Source organism: Dioscorea cayenensis, chromosome 4 (genome assembly GCF_009730915.1).
Source record: "Dioscorea cayenensis subsp. rotundata cultivar TDr96_F1 chromosome 4, TDr96_F1_v2_PseudoChromosome.rev07_lg8_w22 25.fasta, whole genome shotgun sequence".
In the NCBI taxonomy this organism is placed as follows: domain Eukaryota; kingdom Viridiplantae; phylum Streptophyta; class Magnoliopsida; order Dioscoreales; family Dioscoreaceae; genus Dioscorea; species Dioscorea cayenensis.
This window is the reverse complement of record NC_052474.1, coordinates 1,959,687-1,982,043: the sequence shown is the minus strand read 5'-3', so window position 1 is coordinate 1,982,043 and position 22,357 is coordinate 1,959,687. Positions and strand designations below refer to the sequence as shown.

Genomic DNA, 22,357 nt, shown 5'->3' with positions numbered 1-22,357 from the left:
ATGGTTTTAAATATAGTAGTAGTTATATAATATTTGATGATTTATTAAACTCCTTTGGGTGAGAATCCATGAGACGGATTAATCAATACATCAAATACTAATTATTATTTGGCGGATATTTTTATCTAGAGGGACAAGAGGACAGAGCCCAAATAAAGAAAATAAAATAATATAAAATAATAAATAAAGTGGGGAAAAAAAGAGTGAAGGAAACGTCCCATCAAACAAAAACAGGACTTTGTTCATGCCATTGGTGCAGTGCAGTGCAGTGTTGTTCCCAGAAAACATAAAAGAGAAAGGAAAGAGGAACCTACCCACTTTATTCTTGATCTACTTCTCAACTACAAATTCCCCCAAAAAATAAAAAAAAATAAAAAAATTTATAGTGGAGGAGTTATTCTTGGCAGATCTTTAGGAAAGTGACCAAAATCATGTAGTTCTGTGTATGTATGAGTGTGTGTGTTTGTCAAGTTTGGATTCACTGGAGCAAAAGGGAAGAACATCTTCTTCTCTCAAGTCTTAATCCTGTAATTCTCTCTTTCTCTCTCTCTTTTTTTTTATGCTTTTTTAAGTTCTTGTTCTGTAGTCTAGTTGTCTTTTATTTATGCTGTTTGTTCTTGTGGTATGTGATGAAAGTCTGAATTTTTGGTGATTTGTGGATTAAGGTTTATGTTTCTGTGGTTGCTCAGTGTGAGGAATTTCAATTTTTCCAGGATTTATGCTTGTATTTTGTAGTCCTTATTGTGTTTTGAGCTTAAAAGTTTAATCAAGATGCAATTTTTGTATCTTTTGGATGATTTTTAGATTAAATCTATGCATGATGGATTTTAGTGTGTGGAATTTCTTTCTTCTATCTGTGATTAGGGTTTTTATTTCTTTTAATTAAAGCTGCAATTTTTCATTGTATTCTTGAGTTATTATGCTGCACATCATGCTTTTCTTCATGTAATTCTTGATTTGATGCTGTGATGTTGGATTTGAGTCTTTGAAGAATTTCTTTCAGTTTACTGTGTTCATTGCTTTACTGACTATGGATTCAGGTAGAAGCATCGCTGAAAGTATTTTTATATAGCATGTAAGTGTCATTACTTTCATGGATTGATTCGGGAAAGATCGAAAAATTCAGAAGGAAATTGTTTGAGATGGATGGGAAGAGCAGAGTGGGTATGAGGAATTGGGAATTTTTAGATCACACTGGACACACTAGCTCACTGATAAAGTCTAATTCTGGTGTTTCGATTGCCGACAATGCCTCGGCGGATCAACCAACCTTTCTGAAAATGAACACGTATCCTGATAGAAATACAATGATCGATGAGTCTAACTCTGAAGTATCTGCAATGGACTTCTCTTGGAATCCTCAGAGGAATTTTCTGTCTCATAAGAAAAATTTGACACCGATACCGTCAACTCAAGTAGGATCAGAAATGGTTCGCATGCCTGAAGCACCGGAGAACACATTGCACGGTGATGAACTTGCGATGAAGCCAGCGAAGGTCAGGAAGCAGCAAGCTTCCGGTAAGAGTGCGAATCGTATTGCATCAAAGGCATTGAGACCAAAAGAACCGAAGAAGCCGCCTTCTGTGCCTAGAAAGAAGAAAGACAAACCGGTCTCCGTTGGGAAGCGAGAGAAGAAGAATCAAAATGAGATTGTGGATGGAGCTATGTTAGATCTTTCAACCATACCTGTGCCAGTGTGTTCATGCACCGGTGTGCCTCGGCAATGCTACAGATGGGGAGCTGGTGGCTGGCAATCATCATGCTGTACTACAAATATATCTGAATATCCGCTTCCAATGAGCTCCTCAAGGCCTGGTGCACGCCTTGCTGGTAGAAAAATGAGCATCGGTGCATACGGGAAACTTCTACAAAAACTAGCTGCTGAAGGCCATGACTTTTCTTTTGCGGTCGATCTGAAGATTCACTGGGCGAGGCATGGCACTAATAAGTTCGTCACAATCAGGTAGCAATGGAGACTTAGCACCACCACATCTATATAAATGCTCTCCTTGTGTTAGAAATAATTCTAAGATTATCTGCTGAGCTTCTGTGTTAATTGAATGACTATCTACTTAAGACTATATCATGTAATGATGTAATTGACAGTTATCTAACCGTTCCAACTTTATCTTTGCCATCTAAGTTTATTATTCTGCTGCTCATCAATGTCTGTTATAAGATATTGTATGTTTCAATGCTAAATGTCATTTTCGTCTTAATGATAAGCTATTCTACTTGTATCAACTTGCAGTGCATGTGGTTTCTGTGTGTTCAACTCTGAAAAACAGATAAATTATTCATATTCTCTTGTCACTGATCAGAAACATCTGTCCACTTTGTGATGTGCTCTTCTCTTTGCAATGTTGTATATGTCTTTGAAATGGAGAAATTCCCCAAACCTGTGAATGCAATTTGAGGATCTTGTGGTCATATCTTGCTGATTTATGAATTTCCATACATCTAGATATGAAATTAAGGTGCCAGTAACAACAGTCATGACAAGAAAAGGTAACTGAAAATTTCATAGTATGTTTATCTGATGGGAATTGCTACAATGTTTTTTTTTTTCCCATCATCATCATCTTATACTTCCAAGTCCCAACAAAGTGAACTACATGAAATACATAAAGTGGTGCTCCCACTCTTTCGGAGAATATAAATTGAAAACAAAGCCGAAATAGAAGAAAGAAAATTTTGGATACAAACTATGTGACTCTAAAATCATCAAACTTTAGCAGCCTCAACTGGAGCTGCTGCCTTCTCGGCAACAAGTTGCTCATAAAGATCCCTGATTTTCAATCCAATTATGGTCTGGAATAGACCTGTACCATTGTTACTCCCCGGGAAGTCGGCGTGTTTCAGCATCTGCTGTGTCACCTCACCATAAAACTTGGTCGAGATGTTGCTCAAGTGGCTTTCGACGTAGATGAGCTCATCTAATCTGTCGAACTGCCCGTCCATTTCCAACACTGATACCTGCCGATCAGAAACCATCATCAGTTGCAGAAAAGCAATGAATTGTTTTGGTAATTGAATTGATCAGTTAACCAACCTCATGGCTGTAGTAACTGTCAGGACCATAAGCAAACTTGATGCCAGGGTAAGAGCAGGTGAGCTTTCTTCCACATGGAATCCATGAAATTGTTGAGCCTTCATCAAAAAGATAAACTGGACTGAAGTACTTCACACCTTCTTTCATCACCAGCTTCACTCTCAGCACTTTCCCTTCATTGTCATCAGGAATGAGCTCTGTTGGTAGAACTTCAATCACAGCATCTGCATACTGTTTCTGTGGGTCTGAATAACAACACTTTGCATGTCAAAATGAATCAAAACAATTTGACAAACAAACAAAAACAAGAACAAGAATAAGACCAGTACCAATGTAAGCATCGAAGTCTGGTTTTCTAGCTTCAATGCTGGCTTTGATGCTCTCAAGACTATGTCCACGTTCTGCCATATCTCTCTGCATGAAAAGAATAACAAATGAAGATGATTTATAGTCTCATGCAAAAGCCACCAGAATCATACAAATTACCTGAATTTTCCAAGCAAACTTGACTTCATTACTGATATCCAAGTAGATGCTGAAGTCAAGGAGATCTCTAACTCTAGAATCATACCTGAAAAACAAAAAAGTTAACACAATCTTATAATTCATCTTAAAAGAAAAGAATAGAAAATTTAAGTGAGAAAGTTAATTACATAGGATGGAGGCCTTCAATGACAAGGATCTTGGGAGGTTGAATGAGCTCAGGAGGATCAAGAAGACCAGTAACATGGTTGTAAATAGGCTTGTCAACTGCAATTCCATCCTTGATAGCCTTGACTTGTTCATACATAAGATCAAAGTTATTGGCTCTGGGGTCAAGTGCAGTGACTCCCTTCTCCTTCCTCCCAGTCCTATCCAGTGAATGGTAATCATCAAGACAAATCACAGTGGTGGTGTCACTGATGAGAGTGTTGGAGTCTGGGTTTCCTCCTTTGGGTGGCTCTGCTGCACCTCCAAAAACACTTGTGAGTCTTCTCATGAAGGTGCTCTTCCCACAGCCTGAGTCTGCTGCAAGCCCAATCACCACTGTCTTTGCTTCAGCTGAGCATGATAACTTTCTCTTCTCCCATCTTCTGCTCCTCTCCTTCCTTGTGTAGAATATCACTTCATGTTTTTGGTGAAATCCAAAGTTTGGTTTTGTTGTCTGAAATATTGGATTTGTTGCTGTGTACACTGCACAGATTGCCATTCCTTTTTCTCTTTTTTTCTTTTTTTTTCTCTTTTTTCTTTTTTTTGTTGGAAGGAGGAGGAGGAAGAAGAAGAAGAGGAGGAGAGTGAGGATGTGTTTTTAATTTAGTTTGTGAAAAACTAAATATTGTTGTTGAATTTTCTTTGCAGATGGGAAGAGTGAGGACTTGTGGGTGTTTGAGTATGGTGGGTGATTTTTTGAGTTTCTTTTTTTCAAAAATTTTATTTTTATTCTTGGTTTGATGTTTGCTTGTTGATCAGGTATATTTGTGATGGGCAGCCATGCAGAGAGAAGCTTGGTTGTTATTGCATTGGTCTAGATATGGCTTTGCCAGGTGGCAACAAAAGCATGGTTCCTTAAAGATGAGGAGCTTCATGGCTTGCAACATCAAAAGATAGGGTCCATGATTCAAGGTTAAATATACCAAAAATATGTATTCATAAAGTTATGATACTATTTGTAACAAACTCAAGACAAAGACATACTGGATCTTTTCTTCCTCATGTGCTTTGAAAGACTTTGCAAACAATCATATATAAACTCTGTATGTTGATGTGAATCATCTTCAGCAAAGAATTGATGGATTTTCTTATCGATTTCGATCCAGCTACATCCCGGATTTTTCCTTAATCCACGTTCTTTCATTTCTGTTCTCACTTTCCGAACTTTGTCCCATCTCCCTGATGAAGCATACATGTTTGCTAAAACCACATAAGTTGAATGATCATCAGGATTTATCTCAATCAGTTGTTCCGCCAATTTTACGCCTAATTCCAAGTTCTTGTGCAAACTGCATGCTGCAAATAATGATCCTAACAAACCCGCATCGGCTTTTATGTCTTGCATGTTTGAAAACATATCAAATGCTTCTTTTAACCTTCCTGATCGACCAAGAAGATCGATCAAGCATGAGTAGTGTTCTAAGGCAGGTTTGATAGCATATGCATCAGTCATTTGTTTAAAGTAGTGACAACCTTCCTCGACCAATCCTCCGTGGTTGCAAGCAGAGAGCACTGCAAGAAATATTATTCGATCTGGTCTTATACTCGGCTCCTTAAGCATGTCTTGGAAAAGATTTAGAGCTTTAGAGGCTTGACCGTGCGAGCCGTATGCCACAACCATAGATGTCCATGACACAATGTCCTTTACTTGCAACTTGTCGAAAACCATTTGTGCTTCTTCAACACCACCGCATTTTGCATACATGTCAAGAAGAGTAGTCATTAGTATTTCATTAGATTCCAGATCATCGACCTTTATCTGTCGATGAATTTCCTTGCCCTGCTCAAGAGCAGACAATTGAGTGCAAGCTGATAAAGCACTGGTGAATGTAACAGCATCTGGTCTCACATTGTTGATCCTCATCTCTTGGAACAGATCGAGGGCTTTAAAGTAAGAGCCCGTCGTCACATACCCAGAGATCATGACATTCCAAGAAACCACATCCTCCCTCGGCATCATCGCAAAAACAGATTCAGCGTACCGAACACTTGCACATTTGAAGTAGAGATCAATGAGTGTACTGCCAATGAACACATCAAAACTGATGCAGCTTCGTATCAAACACCCATGAATGATCTTCCCGTGCCGTAAATCAGACGTCCTGGAGCAAGCTATCAGCAAATTGCTTATGGTTGTCGAAGTGGGTCTGATTCTTTCACGGTTCATCCTTGAGAAAAGCTGCAAACAAGACTGAGTATCTCCTTTCAACGAGTACCCGCCAATCATTGTGTTCCAAGACACTACATTCTTCATCGGAATCGCCTCAAAAACTTCTCTAGCTCTATCCAAGCAGCCACATTTCCCATACATATCCACAATTGCTGAGCCAACGAACTCATCCAGCTCAACTCCTTTCCTAATCAACTCTTCATGTATCCTCTGACCTCTCTCCAAATCCAAAACCCGAGCACAAGCAGAGAAAATGATTGCAAAAGTCACAGAATCCGGTTCAAAACCATAATTCATCATAGTCTCAAACACCTCCAAAGCCTTCAAAGCCTGCCCATCTTGATGGTAACAAGAAATCACAGTGTTCCAACAAGCAACATCTCTGTGCGGCATTTCATCAAACAACTGTACCGCCGATGCAAACAACTTGCATTTCGCATACATACAAACTATAGCGCTAGAAACAACTACATCAACCAAGAATCCAGATTTCACAACACTACAATGGATCTTTTCACCAGCAACAGCATTCCCCAGCCCAGCACACACCTTCAGAACACTCGGATAAGTGTACATATCCGGTCGAAGCTCTCCCACGACACGAAGCCTATCAAAAACATGAAGAGCTTCACCATAAAACCGATTCTTCGTATAACAAGAGAGAAAGCAATTCCACAATGAAATATCCTGCAAACCAAGAGTGATAGCCTTAGATTGAAGTACAAGCATCATGGATTTGCTAGCAATGCAAGACTTGAGAAGCCTCATCAGCCTCTGAGAATCCATTGAGACAAAACATCAAACAGGTTCTGTGCATCGATATAAATATATCTTAAATAATAAATAAATAATAAAAATAAAGACAAGAGTCAAACAGTTAAAGCACTTTGTCACTCTCAGAGTCTCTCAGATCCAGTGCAGGAGTGCTCACAAGGTGTTTGCTTGTTTGCCTCTCAGAAGGAGAAGGAGAAGGAGAAGGAGAAGGAGCAAGAAGAATGGGGATCGGGATGGGGCTGAACCTTCTCCTTCTGCTCGCCATGGTGGCCACCAACATCCTCTCGTTGTACCACCTTCTCTCCACCACGCGGAACCCTAGCGCCATCTCGCGGACCACCATCGACCACACCCCAGTCCCCGATCACCTTCTCCACCAACTCCACACCATCCGCGCCACCATCACCCAACTCACTCGCTCCAATTCGAAGCCCTCTGCGGACGCCGCTGCCCCTCCACCGCCCCCAGAAGACCTCCTCCTCTACTCCCGCATCGCCCCCATCGCCTCCGCTTGCTCCGACAATCCCGAGCTCCTCCGCCGCTACATGAACTACACCCCCTTCCGTCCTTGCCCCCCTGACTCCCTCTCCCTCGCCGAATCCCTCATTCTCCGCGGCTGCCACCCTCTCCCTCGCCGCCGCTGCTTCTCACCTTCCCATTTTGTCAGAACCCAAACGGAACCCAAAACCGACATCACCCGCCTCCTCTCCGCCGGATCCGCCCTCGATCTCCCCGTCCCCCAACTCCTCCGCCTCTCCCCCTCCCCCATCCGCCTCGCCCTCGACATTGGCGGCGGCTCCGGTGCTCTAGCCTCCCTCCTCCGCCGACTCGCCAACGCCACCGTGCTAACAACCACGATGAACCTCGGCTACCCATACAGCGAGGCCGTTGCCTCTCAAGGTCTAGTCCCACTGCACATGCCGCTGCAGCAGCGGTTCCCAGTCCACGACGGCTCACTGGATCTCGTCCGCGCCGGCCGGGCGGTGAACCGATGGATTCCGACGCCATCTCTGGAGTTTCTCCTCTTCGACGCCGACCGTGTGCTTCGTCCCGGCGGCCTCCTGTGGATGGACCACTTCTTCTGCCGCACCGGCGACCTCACCGGCATCTACACTCCGATGATCGGAAGACTGAGCTATAAGACAATCAAATGGGCGGTGGAGAACAAGACCGACGGCGGCGGTGTAAGGTACGGCGAGGTTTATCTCACCGCGTTGCTCCAGAAACCGCCGGTTCTAGCTACCAAGGTGTGACCGTATCCTTAGAATTCTCCGCCCTTTTTTCCCTTTTTTAGAAATTAAATTTTGTTTTTCCTAGTTAATTACTATTATTATTATTATTTACTCTGGTTCAGTTGTTTTTAATAATTTATTAGTTTTAAAAAGGAAAAAAAAAGTTAATTAATTATTAGGGAGTGGATTGGTGACGTGTCCCATGTGAGGTTACGTCGGTGGTAGTTTGCATGAACAGTTGAATTATTAATGTGCAGTATTAGTTACGTAAAAAAAGTAATTAAAATTTGGAAAATTAAATCTAAATGAAAATACAGTGATTGAAATATGTTCATTTATTAATTCCGTCAAGTTATTTTCTGTCTTCATGATTAATTGTTAATTATTAATTGTTATAGTGTTTTGGTTTTTTAGTTTCTATGCCCGTAGAAAAATACCCCGTAACGGCCTTTTAGGCCCGGCGGATAGATGAGGTCACATATTTGACTCCTCGTTATCTTATTATAATGATATGTTTGATAGTTAATTAGTTATTAGAAAATAACCTTTAAAAATTGGATTTTTATTTATTTATTTATTTATAATTTTAGGTGTTCAACTGCATAAACTTTATTTAGAATTATATATACATGAACGGTAAATAATTAGATTTATAGTAATTTTTTTAGGTTAGTAATATTGTTATAGTACTGTATGCATATGGTAAAATTCTAATTATTTTATGTAATGTTTAATCAAGTTAATAAATTTTGTAGAGAGCTGATAAGTCAATTAGTGCACTATAATATTTTTTTTTTTTAACAACTTTTTTTATAGGATGACGCTAATTGTCTTTTGTCCAAATTTAGAAAATTCATTATTTATACATGGATGATACACAAGCAAAAAATTCAATCTCTCAGCCTTTTTTCAAGCAAATTTTTTTCTTAATTTATTATTTTTCATAATTAAAAAAATCTAATTCTTAAAGAAATAAAAATTAATTAAAAAAATATACAATACAGAGGATGATAAAATCCATACTCTTTTTTGAAAATGATTTTTTTTTTTACGTTGAACATATTAGTGACTATAATTAGAGTTTAACTCATCATATAAATTACTAATCTCAATTAATTTTGTCCTTGTGGTGAACTGGTGTTTTTGTTATTAAAAAGTTTTTGAGTAATTTTTCAATTAAATGAATATATGCATATATATTCATTTAATTCAGCAACCTTGAAAAACTCTGGCAAACATGCTTACACTCATGCATCTGTTGTCTTTGTTAGCATGCCTAGCTACACAGTAACACAGGAAGGAAGAACATAATTATAAGGACAAGTTTTTATTTTATTTTTTTATTTATATAGCACGGATAAGTTATTCCAAACACTCATTTTTTTAATTTATTTTTAAATTTATAGTTAAAGGGTGCATAAATGTATTTTATATATAAACCCCAAATATATCCAAATGTGATTATGTTCTTATAATTATATTAAATATTTTTCCCCCAAATTAAGGGTTTTGTTTGCTTGGAGTGATTTATACTTACAGTAAAATGTGGAACTGGTGTTTCTTATTAATTTTGCAGCATAATTAAAAAGGGACAATTAACAATAACGAAAAAGAAAAATAAATAAATAAACATGAGATTCCAATGGGAATATTTAGGTAAGAGGTCCTCTTGTCAATCTTTATCTTGTTAATAAAGATGAATTTTTTGGAATTCAAAAGGGCACCAAGAATAAAGTCTTGTATTCCCTAAACTTGGCAGCCTTAAATTTTATTTTTATTAAAGATTATTTAATTTCAAGTTAATTTAAAATGAAGATGTGCGAAATATTTACTTATTTTTATTGTATAATTTATGTATTTTAATTGAAGTGGTTAAATGGTATTTTTGTTGTTAAAAATACATTTATTGACACACATATGACCTTTATCTCAGGTGAGTTGACATTCAAGTTCATTTTTTAGTAAGTATTTGAATATTCTACATACGAAACCAAAAGATCAATACCAATAGACAAAAAATGATATTTTATCAATATATAAATATCTAGGTAATAGACATTATATTAATAATAAAAATATATGAACTTAAAAATGAATTAATAAACAAACGCCTTAAATCATCTATATATATATATATATATATAATGAATGGCTTGCTCCGCGGCTGTATGGCAAAAGAAATAAATTTTCAATTATAAGTTGAATTCATGTTCATCTATACATGTATAAAACTAAATAGATGACAAAACAGACAAATCACGTCATGAATGTATACAAACAAAGAGCTACTATTTCAACCCATTTATATTCACATTTTGCATAAGCTAAGGTTCAGATTAGGGGTGTAAATGGTAGCAAAATTCTACGTGAGTCTACTCGAGATCGATTTCCGATCGATCTTCGGTCGATTCGATTTTTCACGGCAGTAGAAATCGAGCTACTCGTTTATGTTAACGAGCCGAGCTCGAGCTCAAAAATCTTCATTTCGTGAGACTCATGAGCCCTAAGCGAGCTTTTATATATAAAAATATTAAATTATTTATATATAAATTACAAAAAATACATAATTATATAACCCTATATAAAATTACAAAAAATACTTATGTATACGTGCTAATCGAGCTTAAACGCAGTCGAGCTCGAGCTACTTGAGCTTTTTAGCGGTCGAGCTCGAGCACAAAAAATAGCTCGAGCGAGCTCGAGCCGAGCTCGAGCCTCTGAATAGTATACTCGGTAGAGCTCGAGCCCCAGTGATCTCGGCTCGGCTCGGCTCGTTTACAGCCCTAGTTCAGATATCCCTCCTCATGAATTGTTGAGAATTAAATTAAAAATTTATTAAATTCAATATAGAACCAGACATACTAATAATAATCTAATAATAATGTATAACTTGTACAAAATAAAAACATTATTAAATATATCAAAGTGTCCCTCTAATTAATTTGAAAGCAAAAAAGTACATCAAAATATAAAATATGGTCAAGTGGGACCAAGTTGCATCCTGGTTCAAGCCCAAAGCAAAGACTCTTTTTCATGTGTCTTTAAGTTTGAGAGATTAGGGAACATAACATGCAATGCTCCACATTAACATGGGTCCTTCTTGTAGGTTGGTTCATTAGCATGCCAGCCTTTTTCTTTTCATTAGTTTATTTATTTACTTTTTTTAATAATTAAAATTTTATATTTCTATTTTTTTAATTTATTAAAAGAGCATTTAATTTATTTAAAGTTTTTGAGAATTAATTGCCATTCCCTCAATCCATTGCCATCAGACAATCAAAATGTTAGCCTAACTGAGTTGGTTCCAGCAAAATAAAGGGACCAATTGTAGCTTGTCATAATGAATCATAAACTTCATTAATTCAATTATTTTTTTTATTTTTTTAACATATATACATATATATATATATATATCCCATTTAAATTGTTCATTGGGAATTCACAAAACTATATATATTAATATTGGCTATGTCTAAATCAAGTTACAATTATGTGTCCAACCAATCAATTTTGTGTTTCTCTCATCAATCAAATCAATCCAAGAAATCACCTTCAAATTAGTACCACTTACCAAAAAATAAAATAAAATAAAACTCTTCTATTTTTTTATTCAGATCAAGAAGTCACGCATCTCAAGGAAATCACAGCCGTTAAAAAAGGTTCAGTTAATAATACAATAACGCGGGAAGCAAACTGTCTCTGGCTCTATATATATGCAGTTATTTTTTTGAGGAAAGAGAAGAGCAACCATTGCTGAGCTTGGAGAGATGGTAGGATTTTTCTCAAGGTTGGGGAGTAGAAAAGGCCACAGAAGAGCTCAGAGTGCCATTGTAATTAATCATCTTTATATATATTTCTCTTTTCATTTAGCTCATTAATTCTTTTCCTTAATTTGTACTCTTCTCTTTTGTTTTTTGTTTTTTTTAGTTTCTTTTTCATCATGAATTACTTGTTCTGATAAATGAATTGATTGTTTTGATAATACCACATGATTGCAGTAAAACATTAGCTACACTCTCTAATGTTTTCTTTGATGTTCATATCTTGTTTCTTGGATGAAAAAAAAACTCATCACTTGATCTTCTTCTGTTTTTTATTTGTGTTGATGTTTCTCATCATGAATAAATTTCTAAACATTAAGATCAATGTTGTGCCCAGAAGAGGTTGCTGTGTTAGACAGCTGAGCTGACAACCAAACTATTAAATTTTTGTCAGAATACAATGAACATGAATGCTGACCAAATATGTTTATATTTATGAACATTGAGATCAATGCTGACAGACAGTTTGATGTTCTTGATTTAAAGTGGGTTGTTGTTAGTTTTGTTAACAATGGCTAAAATTTGGTTTTGTGTTTTTTGATTGGATAGGAAACATCAGATACATCACCATTGCCAAGAAATGCAGAGGTTGTGGAAGAATCTGTTGTTGATTGTGCTGCTGCTGCTGCTGTTCATGGAATTGAGATTTGTCTTGAATTTAAACCAGTGGAGCATCCAATGGAACCTCTTGAACAAGATCATCCAGTTCAATGTCCACAGCTAGATACTTCTCTCTTAAATGTTTGCTCTTTTTAATTTATATTATTTCTCTTTCTCTTTTTTTATTGTTAATTTTCTTTGTCTTATTAGTGTGATTTATTTATTTTTAGATTTTTTATTGAGGAAATATTTAGATGTGGGTTTCTATTTTTCAGGATGGAAGAGTTTTCAAGGAAAGGCTTTCTTCTGTTAATGCAAAAGAAGAAGGTTCACATTCTCAACAAGAAGCTGTTGTTGGTGAAAATATTTGAAATATTTATATATATTGTTCTGTTTAATTTGTTGTATCTGTTTTTAATGATAAAGTTGTAAGATTTATCAGAAATGAATTTGTGATTTTGGAGATAACAAAAGGATCATGATGATACTTTTATACTCCATTGGGCTACTTTTATTATTGCATTGAGATGTGTTTATTAAAACAATGTAACATTAAATATAATAATTTCCGCATGTCCTTTTTTGTTTTATTTTATCCTGTTTTATTGGGATAAAATGATTGTGTTTACTATTTTGTTGATATAAATTCTTTTTTTTATCATTAGCTGTTAAATAAGAATTAATTTTAATAAAAAAAATTATAAAATCTTATTTCAAAATAACAAGATATATAACTGATTTCAATAAATAAAAAAAAACTACATAATAAAGATGATAAATGTTTTGACCATTACCCATGGTCCATGGAACAATACATTATAGCTCGTTGTTACGCTCGCGGTTCTATATACTGTGGTCCCTAAAGGGCATGTCTTATTATTCTTTGTTTTTTTTATATATATATATATCAATTTTCACTTCTAGTGGACTGTTTTGTTTGTAACCCTTTTCTTGTGGTTTATAACCCAAACCTCTGGTACTTGAAAAAAACTCATTTTTTTATCTTCACATTTTTACTCATAATATACACTCCAAAAAAAAATTATACATACAATAAGGCAAAATTGACTGAAAATAAAGATTAATAAATTTAGAATTTAATATAAAATTTGGATACTTCATATATATATATACATACATACATACATACATACATATTATATATAAAATTGGTAGCCACAAACCAGAAGCCACAAGTTAGTGTCTGTCTTAGCATGTTTGGTGATCTCTCCAACCAATCACAAGTCTCCAGCTCAGGATCATATATCTACAACTCAATGGATTCTCATGTGGGACCTCACCAAAACATTATCTCATGAATGCTCTGCTCTGTCTTCTCTTTTCATTCAATTCATGGATGACATTTAAAACCATATGCCCAATATACATGTGTCCCTTTAAATTTTCAAAAAAATAAAATAAAATAAATAAATAAACAAATATTCAACACCAAACCTTTTCTTCTTCAAGTTTCAGAAATGGAGCTGATCAACAACATTCATCTTCCCAATCCATTACAATGAAGCAATCACAAAACTTTCCTGTAAGTCAATTGTGTTTTTCTTTTTTCTGTGATTTTCTATTGTTTATGAACATCAATTTAAGTTTTTTTTTTTCTTTTATTAATTTCAATGAACAGCATTTGATATGATGGTAGGAAGCTTAGCAGTTCACCAGAATTTATACCTGATAACACCTTCAAACAATCCAATTCAATGGCCAGAACAGAGACCAAGAGAACAGCAACAAGCTTCATGTATCCCTTCTCTTAACCAGATCAAAACCATTGAAGAGTTCAAGCAGGTTCATGCTCACTTCTTCAAGCTTGGACTCGATCAAGTTCCTCGTCATGCCAGTGAGCTCCTATCAGTCTGCGCTTTGTCGCAATGGGGTGACATGGATTACGCTCGCTTGATTTTCGATGAAATTGATCAACCCTGTGCATATGATTTCAACACAATGATCAGAGGTCATGTTAAGGATTGTGACCCAGATGCTGCGGTTCGATACTATAAAGAGATGCTGGAGAGAGATACACTGCCGAATAATTTCACTTACCCATTTGTGCTCAAGGCCTGTGCTCAGATATTAGGCGAAAAAGAAGGAGCTCAAATCCATGGACAAGCAATCAAGTTCGGGCTCGGAACTGATATCTATATCCAGAATAGTCTTATCAGCATGTATGGCAAGTGCGGAGAGATGAAATATTCGAGCAAAGTCTTTGATCTTGCAGGCACTAATAAAACTATTGCCTCTTGGAGTGCATTGCTGGCAGCTCATGCCAGAAATGGCCAGTGGAATGAGTGTCTGAATTTATTCATGAAGATGAACAATGAAGGGTGGAGAGCTGATGAAACGTCGATGGTTAGTGCACTCACTTCATGCTCACATGCTGGCGCATTTGATCTTGGCAGAAGCATCCATTGCTCATTGCTGAGAAACATCAGTGAACCAGATATGACTTCGCAGACCGCCTTGATTGACATGTATTGTAACTGTGGAAGATTGGAGAAAGGGTTAGATATCTTTGAAAGAATGAAAATAAAGAATGTGTGGACTTACAGCGTCATGATCTCAGGACTAGCAATGCATGGCGATGGTGAGGGAGCTCTACAAATATACTCGAGAATGCTCAAACAAGGCCTGGAGCCCAATGAGGTAGTTTATGTCAGTGTTTTGAATGCTTGCAGTCGTGCAGGGCTGCTCAAAGAGGGCCTTCAGTGCTTTGATCGGATGAGATTTGAGCATCGAATTAAACCAACACTTTTGCACTACAATTGCATGGTAGACCTCATGGGGCGTGCCGGGAAGCTGGAGGAGGCACACAAGCTCATCAAGGAGATGCAGGTTGAGCCAGATGAAGTGACATGGCGATGCTTGCTGAGTGCCTGCAAGGTTCACGGAAACTTTGAATTGGCGGAAATTGCACATAGAAAGCTACTAGAGCTGAATTCACAGAATACTGGCGACTGCATAAGTTTATCAAACATGTATGCACAAGCTAAAAGATGGGAAGATGCAGCAAAACTCAGAAAAGATATAGCAAACAGAGGATTGTCACAAGTTCCGGGAATCAGTAGAGTGGAGGTGAAGGGGAAGATGCATACCTTTGTGTCACACGACTGGTCACATCCGCAGAGCTACGAAGTGTATGAGATGTTGTATCAGATGGAGTGGCAGCTGAGGTTTGAAGGATACTCACCAGATGTGTCTCAGGTGCCGGCCAATGTCGATGACAAGGAGAAGCGACAAATGCTCAGTGCCAATAGTCACAAGCTAGCGCTTGCCTTCGCTCTCCTGAACACAGGCAATGGTAGTAAAATACTAATAGTTAGTAATATTCAAATAAGCAGAGAATGCCATGAATACACTGCATTGATATCACAAATATTCAATAGAGAAATCAGCGTAAAAGATAGGCAACGATTTCACCACTTCAAGCAAGGGCAATGTTCATGCAGAGGTTACTGGTGAACCGAACAAGTGAAGAAACACATACCATGATCTCCACAGTCAATCTCTGTAAATATTGAGTGCAATAATCAATATCTTCAATCCAAATTAGTCTATCAAATTTGATTTCTGTGAATAATCCTCCGTGTGTAAATATATATATATATATATGTAGTACTATCACCAGGAAGATGGATCGACATAAAACTATGTATTTCTACTTTGCAAACTTGAAAAGGTAAATTAAATAAACCAACAGAATGAATGCTAAATAAAAAAATTACATCATCCTGATGAACCATGAAACCTTCTACCCTGCTACTGATTTACAAATAAGCAGATATATTCCACAAAACCGATCTAAACAACCTCTCCCATATGAAAATTCTGAAACTTGTTGAATAAAAAGCTCTATGTATAGAAGCGCATCGAAAAAAAGGTCACTCCTCTGTAAAAATCCAAGTGAAAAATATGAGAGCAACTCCAGTTGGTTTAGTCGGTTTAAAAATTCATTGAGAAAATTCGGTTGAATAGAGGAAGCTATACTGTTGATCAAGGGAAAGTGAATGAACCGCCAATCTGCGAATTTGCATTTGGAGGATTGATTGAAATCCATAGCAGCGATATTGTAATGGAAATGAGGCCGGACCACACAAACACAATGGTAGGCGTCCGCCCCCTCCGACCCATCAGCCCCTTTGCAAAGGGATAAAGATGGGCCAGCACCCAGAAGCTGAAGAACACTCCACCCAGTAACTTGCTCCATTGCGGCACCGTACTGTATATCGTGCGACTAATCCCAACAGCAATGGCGATCAAGTTCACCATCATGATTGTGATCGGTGGAATCATCAGTGATGTCCATTTAACAAGGTAAAGATCAGCAAACTCATCATCCATGTCATCACCAGCTGATTTTGATGTGAGGGTGAATGAGATATCAATTCCTGCAACGACCTTTAGCAATCCTTGGAGTACGGCAGCAAGATGAGCACTGGTACCGCCAATGAGCCAGAATTGTTCATTTCGCCACCATTCTTCAAGCTCAATACCAGACCACTTGACCTCAAGCACGGCCAACAAGCAGAGAGTGATGGCGATGACAAGAAGGTATGTGAGGAAGGTGACATTGAGGTTCTGCACTATAAACTGGCCTGAGAAGAGGGAAAGAGCTGGCAGGAAACAGTAGACAATAAGGAAGATGGATGTGAACGGGTAGATGCCGACGTTGAGATATGCAATTCTCTGCAATAGCTTCATCCTGGGGCCTGCCAAGAGTGCATTGTTGCGAGAGAAGAAGATTTCCACTGACCCTGTTGCCCATCGAAGTACTTGATGAAGCCGGTCAGTGAGATTGATCGGAGCAGTTCCTCGGAAAGCATCACGCTTGGTCACATAGTAAACTGACCGCCATCCTCGGTTATGCATTCGGTAACCAGTGACGACATCTTCAGTTACAGACCCATAGATCCAACCAACACGGTCACCCCATTCAGTCTTATCTTCATACCAGCAAGAGATCACATTGATTGCGTCTGCCAAATTTTTAGCCTCGAGGGGCTGACGGGGGCCAATGAGAGCACCAGGTGGACGACCATTCTTCACAACAGGGTGGTCGGCAAGAGGCTGGCCTTCCTGCACAGCTCTTGATATTGAGTCGATAAAGATGTTAGAGTTTCCAAACCTCTTCGGAAATTGTGAAATGCTCATCTCCTCTTCCTCAAAGTCTCCCATACGCAGAGCTTGGGTCTCATCAGAAGCAACAGCTGCTTTACTCTTGCGCAGTCGTGGGAAGCAGCAGCTGCAACAACCAGATTGATGTTCCTTGACTCGAGGAGGATCAAAACCGTAGAGTGCAATGCGGCGGAAGAGGCAACCAGTTCCGACATAGACCGGACCTTGAAGGCCATCAAGGGCTCGCATGTTACCATCAAAGAAGACTGTGTTATGGTTAGCATAGCGGTCAGAAGGATCGATGCCTTCGAAACGCTGAGGAAACTGTACGTAGGATATGCAATCCCCACCACGGTCCATCATGAAGCACATTCCCTCACGAATTGCCAGTGAGTTGTAGATGTAGTGATCACAATCCAGGTTAAGGATGAATGCACCATTGGACATGACTGCCGATGCACGAACAAGGGCATTCATGGCTCCCGCCTTTTTGTTGTGATCATAGCCAGGGCGTTTCTCACGAGAGACATAAACAAGTAGGGGAAGGCGGGTGTCCACATTTGTGAAATCAAGGGGAAGATTCACATTCCTGTTTTGCAAGGGGTTTTCATCTGCAGGCTTTAGCATCACCTGCAAAGAAGAGCAACTTAATTTCATCTCATAACTTTTTTGGTTTGTATTACAGATTAAGTGTAAGAAAACATGCACAATGCTCACTGCACATGATTTTAACAATAGCATTGCTAATCAAGCATATAAATGTAGGATATCCATTTTGGTTATGCGATTATCAAACCACGTCCAATGTGTGGGATTGCAGTAAGAACTGTGTATGAAGAGCGACTCACCTGTATTATCCCAGCGTGGTCACCTCGATAATGATCAATGGAGGGATTTATCCAAGTTCCAGGCCAAGGAGTCATATCTGCCATCCTAGTAGATTTGGGTATCTTCACAGGTTCCATGATATCAAAATTTACATTATCTCGTTGACTGCGCACGGCATCCATCTCCTCGCGAGCATGCAAAGCATCTGAACGCCGACGGATGGAATCTGGCAAGCCATTGATCCGGACCTTGAACTCATCATACTCCCTCTTCATCCTCCTCCTATCCTTCACAAAATCAGAACGCACCTTGTTTTTGTAAGGATCCCCCCTCAAATTAAAATAGCTCTCTGGATTTCTAGGTTCAATATCATGTTTACGGCAAAATGGGACCCAGATTTCAGCAAAGCTTGCAGCTTCAGCCATGGCTTCAAATGTCAGAAGAGCGCCCGCATCATCAGAAACATAGCAAGAGAGCTTCTCGACCGGATAGTCCGCAGCAAGGATGGATAGTATAGTATTTGCTGTGACCAACGGAGGTTCCTTCTCTGGGTCAGCTGTGGAAACAAACACATCAACTCCTGGAAGATCAGATATTCCATGGGGGTTATCAGGGCTGCATGTCTCAAACTTCTCAGTGAGAACATCAAGATCTGTTTCACGATTAACAGGGCATAGCTTTGGAAGCTGATCAAGAACCCAAGAAAATGCAAACCACAATTCACAGACAACTGACATCCCCCAGAGCCATACGGCATCCTCATTCTTGTGCTTAATCCGCCATGCAAGAAACAGGCCTAGAACAACCATGCGAAGAACAACAAGAAGCCTGTAGAAATGGAAGTGTCAAGCAGTACAAGGCCATCAAAACAGAGTAAATAACAAAAAAAATTGAATAGGATCAATGCAATATATAAATACATGATCATGAGCATCCCATTGTCTTTCTAATGAAGCACAATTTCTCTTTCTCTAACACTAACAAACTAGAAAATCAGCAAATAGGTAAAACCGCATTCCACCACATTCCAACTATAACTTTCAGAGACAATGTAGCAACAGCATAAAATAGTTTACAAACAAGAAAGGAAGAGCACTTGTTAGTGTACCTATATGGACTCAGAATGGCCGCAGGGATCTTGATTTTGCGCGAGAGTGGCCTCCATTGCTTGTTGGATAGCTCCGATGGCTGCCCCTTAGCACCCCCATCCTTTCCATCACGGTCATTCTCCTGCGGCCAGATTGCATTCCCATATCCATAAGTACCCCTTGTCTCAAACAACCACCGATTGTGATCAAAATCTCCATTCGGGGTCAAGCTCCTTGTTAACAACTTGCCTGACCTCATGATTGATAGCCTCCTTTCCATCTTTGATGCAACAGGACCTGGTGATAGAGGCAAAGACAATCGCATAACCTCATCCAAATTTGTCGACTTGTAAGGCTCCTTGCACCCAGGGCAGTTCCCCTCACCAATCTTAGTAGCATCTTTGAAGCAATCAATACATATTTTGAAGGAACACTCACAAGGGAAGATTGCTTGCCCACTCCCATCCCTCATGACTTGACCATCACATCCATGGATGGCACAGAGCGATTCCTTCGTCATCGGTGGGTCAATCCTACGACCCAAGGGGTGTCCGTGAGTGAGACAATTGAATCCACCAATGAAGAGATTCTCAGAAGCATGCCGTCTTTCTGCTATGAGTCCAATGTTTCTATCCAAAGGCTGGATGTCAGGGGTTGGGGGGGCATCGACAAGGTACTTAGCGAATTCCACATTGCCATTCTCACTATGTTGGTCATCACATGAATAGGTGAATGACTGTCCTGAGACAGTGTGATGGCTAAAGGGCACTGTGGGATTTCCCGGAGGGCTGCCAGGAGGATCAGAGTCACAGTTTGTGGCCATGATCTAACCCTCAAATCCTACAACATATGCAACTAAGTCTTATAGAAGGAATTACCTTAAAACATAAACATAGAAGTTTTATGAGAGGAAGAAAAACTAAGTGGCAGAGAAGGATTAAAAGTCTACAAATATAACTATAGAACAATATGGAAACAATCCAAAAAACAGAATTTTCAATGTAAATAGTGAGCATAAACAAAAAGGTATCTTTTTTTTCCTTAGAAAAATAGCAAAACCGAGTCAACTTTGAATCAAAGATGCTGGACAAAACCAATGAGCTCTCTCCATAAACTCATCTTTTTCATTTTTATTTTTATTTTTTTCTTTTTCATATATTCAATCTCACTTGAAACAAATCCTAAATTATTCAGAAATGAAACAAACAATGAAAATATTTAAGAAACCACATTTCCTCAAAACTAACCAAATAAACAGAAAAATCTCATCACATTCCTGAGAAAAAAAAAAGAAACAACTAACCTTAAACTCTCAAATTCTTCGAATTCCACAAGGATCCAAATAGTAGAAGCCCCTGCAGACAATATAATCCATAAAAACCTCATCTTTTCAAAAATAAACAAATAAACAACTAAAGAAACAACAAAGAAAACCCCCAAAGCAAATCAAAACAAAAAGAAAGAAAAAAAAAAAAAAACCAACCTTTTACTAGGCTCTCAATCAGAACCAAATGCCACCAATGCTTTCTCCTCTACTCTTCCAATCTATACTCAGAGAAGAAGAAAAACTTAAAGTCCCACAAAGCCTCAGACGATCCAACCTCCAAAACCCTCTAAAACCCCTACTTTTTTTCATTCACAAGAAGAATCCAATGTCTCATTCTCCACTTCAACTCCTCCTCACTCCATCTCTAACTCCATAAATTCAAATCCATTGCCATAATTAGGGTTCACAGAGAAGTAGAGAAGAAGGGAAGAGAGAACGAAGAAGGAGAAGAGATGGCGTGGACGGAGGAATGGCGGGGGTGTATATAACGAGAATGCCACGTGGCGAGGAAATGGTTCTGCTCGGCTGAGAGCCGCGGTGATCGCCCCAAGTTCTACGAACACGGTCGGGTTATTATTCCAAGATTACCCCTGAGTTTTAACCAAATTAAACCTGATTATATTAAAGAAAAGTAATCTTGTTTAGATTCGATTAGTTTATTTAGAAACAGATAATTATAAATTTATAATTTCTTGATCCCTTTTTTCCCCTATTTTACAGTAATTCTAAATAATTAGACATGCTAAATAGTTTCCTGAATTAATTATTTTCCTTATTTTAGAGTAATTCTCGATTTTTTTTATTAGATAGAGGTGAATGAATTTTTTAATTTAAACAAATATATATATAGATATATAATTTTACTGTTTTTCTTTTATGAATATAATATATAATATTAGGGATATATATGTAATTATGATTCAATAAGGTGTTTAAAAAATGGCTTGCACATTGAATTGGGCATACATTGTTCTTAGCATCCATTGGCAATTGCTTCATCCAAGTGACGTGTTTGTTGAAAACATTGAATTAATGTAAACATAAGTTGAATGCACTTTTTACTAATTGTCCAGTTTTTTATTTTTTATTTTTAGTTAATCTTAAAAGATATGTTTAGGTGGGTGAGTATTAACGGGTATTATTGGATTAAATTAGTTAGAGATTACAGAGGATTTTAGTAATCTGATAATTCAGGTGTGATTAACATTTATGATTAGTTTCATGTTTAATATCAATAATTAAACAATCATAAATAAGATTTTATAGTATGGATAAAGTTTGTCAAAGAAAAAGCTTAATAGAAAATACTTTTTAAGTCTTTTTCAAAAATAAAAAAATAAAAATGAAAAGAAAAAAAATAAGTAGCATTGTCGTAATGTTCTCATCAAAAAAAGTCACGTACATGAGCTTTGCTTATTCCAAGCGAGTAGTTGCATGCTTCTTTCTTTTACTTTTATTATTATTATTATTATTATTATTATTTGTTTTCCATTTTTGCAAGTTGAGTACCAAGCCCAACAAAACAGGAAACATACAAACGCGTGACAGTCCCAAATGAGAGAACTCAGGAGTCAGGAGTAGACTATTCCTTGAAATAATAATCTAGTTGAATGTTATGCTGTGTTACATCAAATGAAGCAGTTAGTGA

General features: G+C 37.9%; 7 protein-coding genes across 7 annotated transcripts; 4 read left to right on the top strand and 3 right to left on the bottom strand.

Annotated features, from left to right (window-relative positions):
• Positions 1 to 256: 256 nt before the first annotated feature.
• Positions 257 to 2,162, top strand: LOC120259502 (protein BASIC PENTACYSTEINE7). Its single transcript, XM_039267117.1, has 2 exons — positions 257 to 527; positions 1,041 to 2,162. The coding sequence occupies exon 2, from the start codon at positions 1,143 to 1,145 to the stop codon at positions 1,965 to 1,967; it is 825 nt and encodes a 274-aa protein (XP_039123051.1). The 5' UTR covers positions 257 to 527; positions 1,041 to 1,142; the 3' UTR covers positions 1,968 to 2,162.
• Positions 2,163 to 2,509: 347 nt separating this feature from the next.
• LOC120258456 (phosphoribulokinase, chloroplastic) lies at positions 2,510 to 4,367 on the bottom strand. The gene is made up of 5 exons (XM_039265873.1): positions 3,706 to 4,367; positions 3,539 to 3,623; positions 3,382 to 3,466; positions 3,053 to 3,297; positions 2,510 to 2,976 (listed from the first exon to the last, which is right to left on the bottom strand). The coding sequence occupies exons 1-5, from the start codon at positions 4,239 to 4,241 to the stop codon at positions 2,725 to 2,727; spliced, it is 1,203 nt and encodes a 400-aa protein (XP_039121807.1). The 5' UTR covers positions 4,242 to 4,367; the 3' UTR covers positions 2,510 to 2,724.
• On the bottom strand, positions 4,280 to 7,016 carry LOC120258455 (pentatricopeptide repeat-containing protein At5g27110). Its single transcript, XM_039265872.1, has 2 exons — positions 6,844 to 7,016; positions 4,280 to 6,599 (listed from the first exon to the last, which is right to left on the bottom strand). Exons 1-2 carry the CDS (start codon positions 7,012 to 7,014, stop codon positions 4,710 to 4,712), a joined length of 2,061 nt encoding a protein of 686 aa, XP_039121806.1. The 5' UTR covers positions 7,015 to 7,016; the 3' UTR covers positions 4,280 to 4,709.
• A 215-nt stretch (positions 7,017 to 7,231) lies between these two features.
• On the top strand, positions 7,232 to 7,939 carry LOC120258186. Its single transcript, XM_039265543.1, has one exon. The coding sequence runs from the start codon at positions 7,232 to 7,234 to the stop codon at positions 7,937 to 7,939; it is 708 nt and encodes a 235-aa protein (XP_039121477.1).
• A 3,723-nt stretch (positions 7,940 to 11,662) lies between these two features.
• On the top strand, positions 11,663 to 12,862 carry LOC120259408. The gene is made up of 3 exons (XM_039267001.1): positions 11,663 to 11,748; positions 12,289 to 12,480; positions 12,615 to 12,862. Exons 1-3 carry the CDS (start codon positions 11,686 to 11,688, stop codon positions 12,708 to 12,710), a joined length of 351 nt encoding a protein of 116 aa, XP_039122935.1. The 5' UTR covers positions 11,663 to 11,685; the 3' UTR covers positions 12,711 to 12,862.
• Positions 12,863 to 13,695: 833 nt separating this feature from the next.
• LOC120258299 (pentatricopeptide repeat-containing protein At1g31920) lies at positions 13,696 to 15,922 on the top strand. The gene is made up of 2 exons (XM_039265662.1): positions 13,696 to 13,882; positions 13,979 to 15,922. The coding sequence occupies exon 2, from the start codon at positions 13,987 to 13,989 to the stop codon at positions 15,811 to 15,813; it is 1,827 nt and encodes a 608-aa protein (XP_039121596.1). The 5' UTR covers positions 13,696 to 13,882; positions 13,979 to 13,986; the 3' UTR covers positions 15,814 to 15,922.
• Positions 15,923 to 16,021: 99 nt separating this feature from the next.
• On the bottom strand, positions 16,022 to 21,151 carry LOC120258298 (cellulose synthase-like protein D2). Its single transcript, XM_039265661.1, has 5 exons — positions 20,866 to 21,151; positions 20,686 to 20,737; positions 19,403 to 20,222; positions 18,315 to 19,122; positions 16,022 to 18,096 (listed from the first exon to the last, which is right to left on the bottom strand). Exons 3-5 carry the CDS (start codon positions 20,203 to 20,205, stop codon positions 16,345 to 16,347), a joined length of 3,363 nt encoding a protein of 1,120 aa, XP_039121595.1. The 5' UTR covers positions 20,206 to 20,222; positions 20,686 to 20,737; positions 20,866 to 21,151; the 3' UTR covers positions 16,022 to 16,344.
• Between the last annotated feature and the right edge of the window lie 1,206 nt (positions 21,152 to 22,357).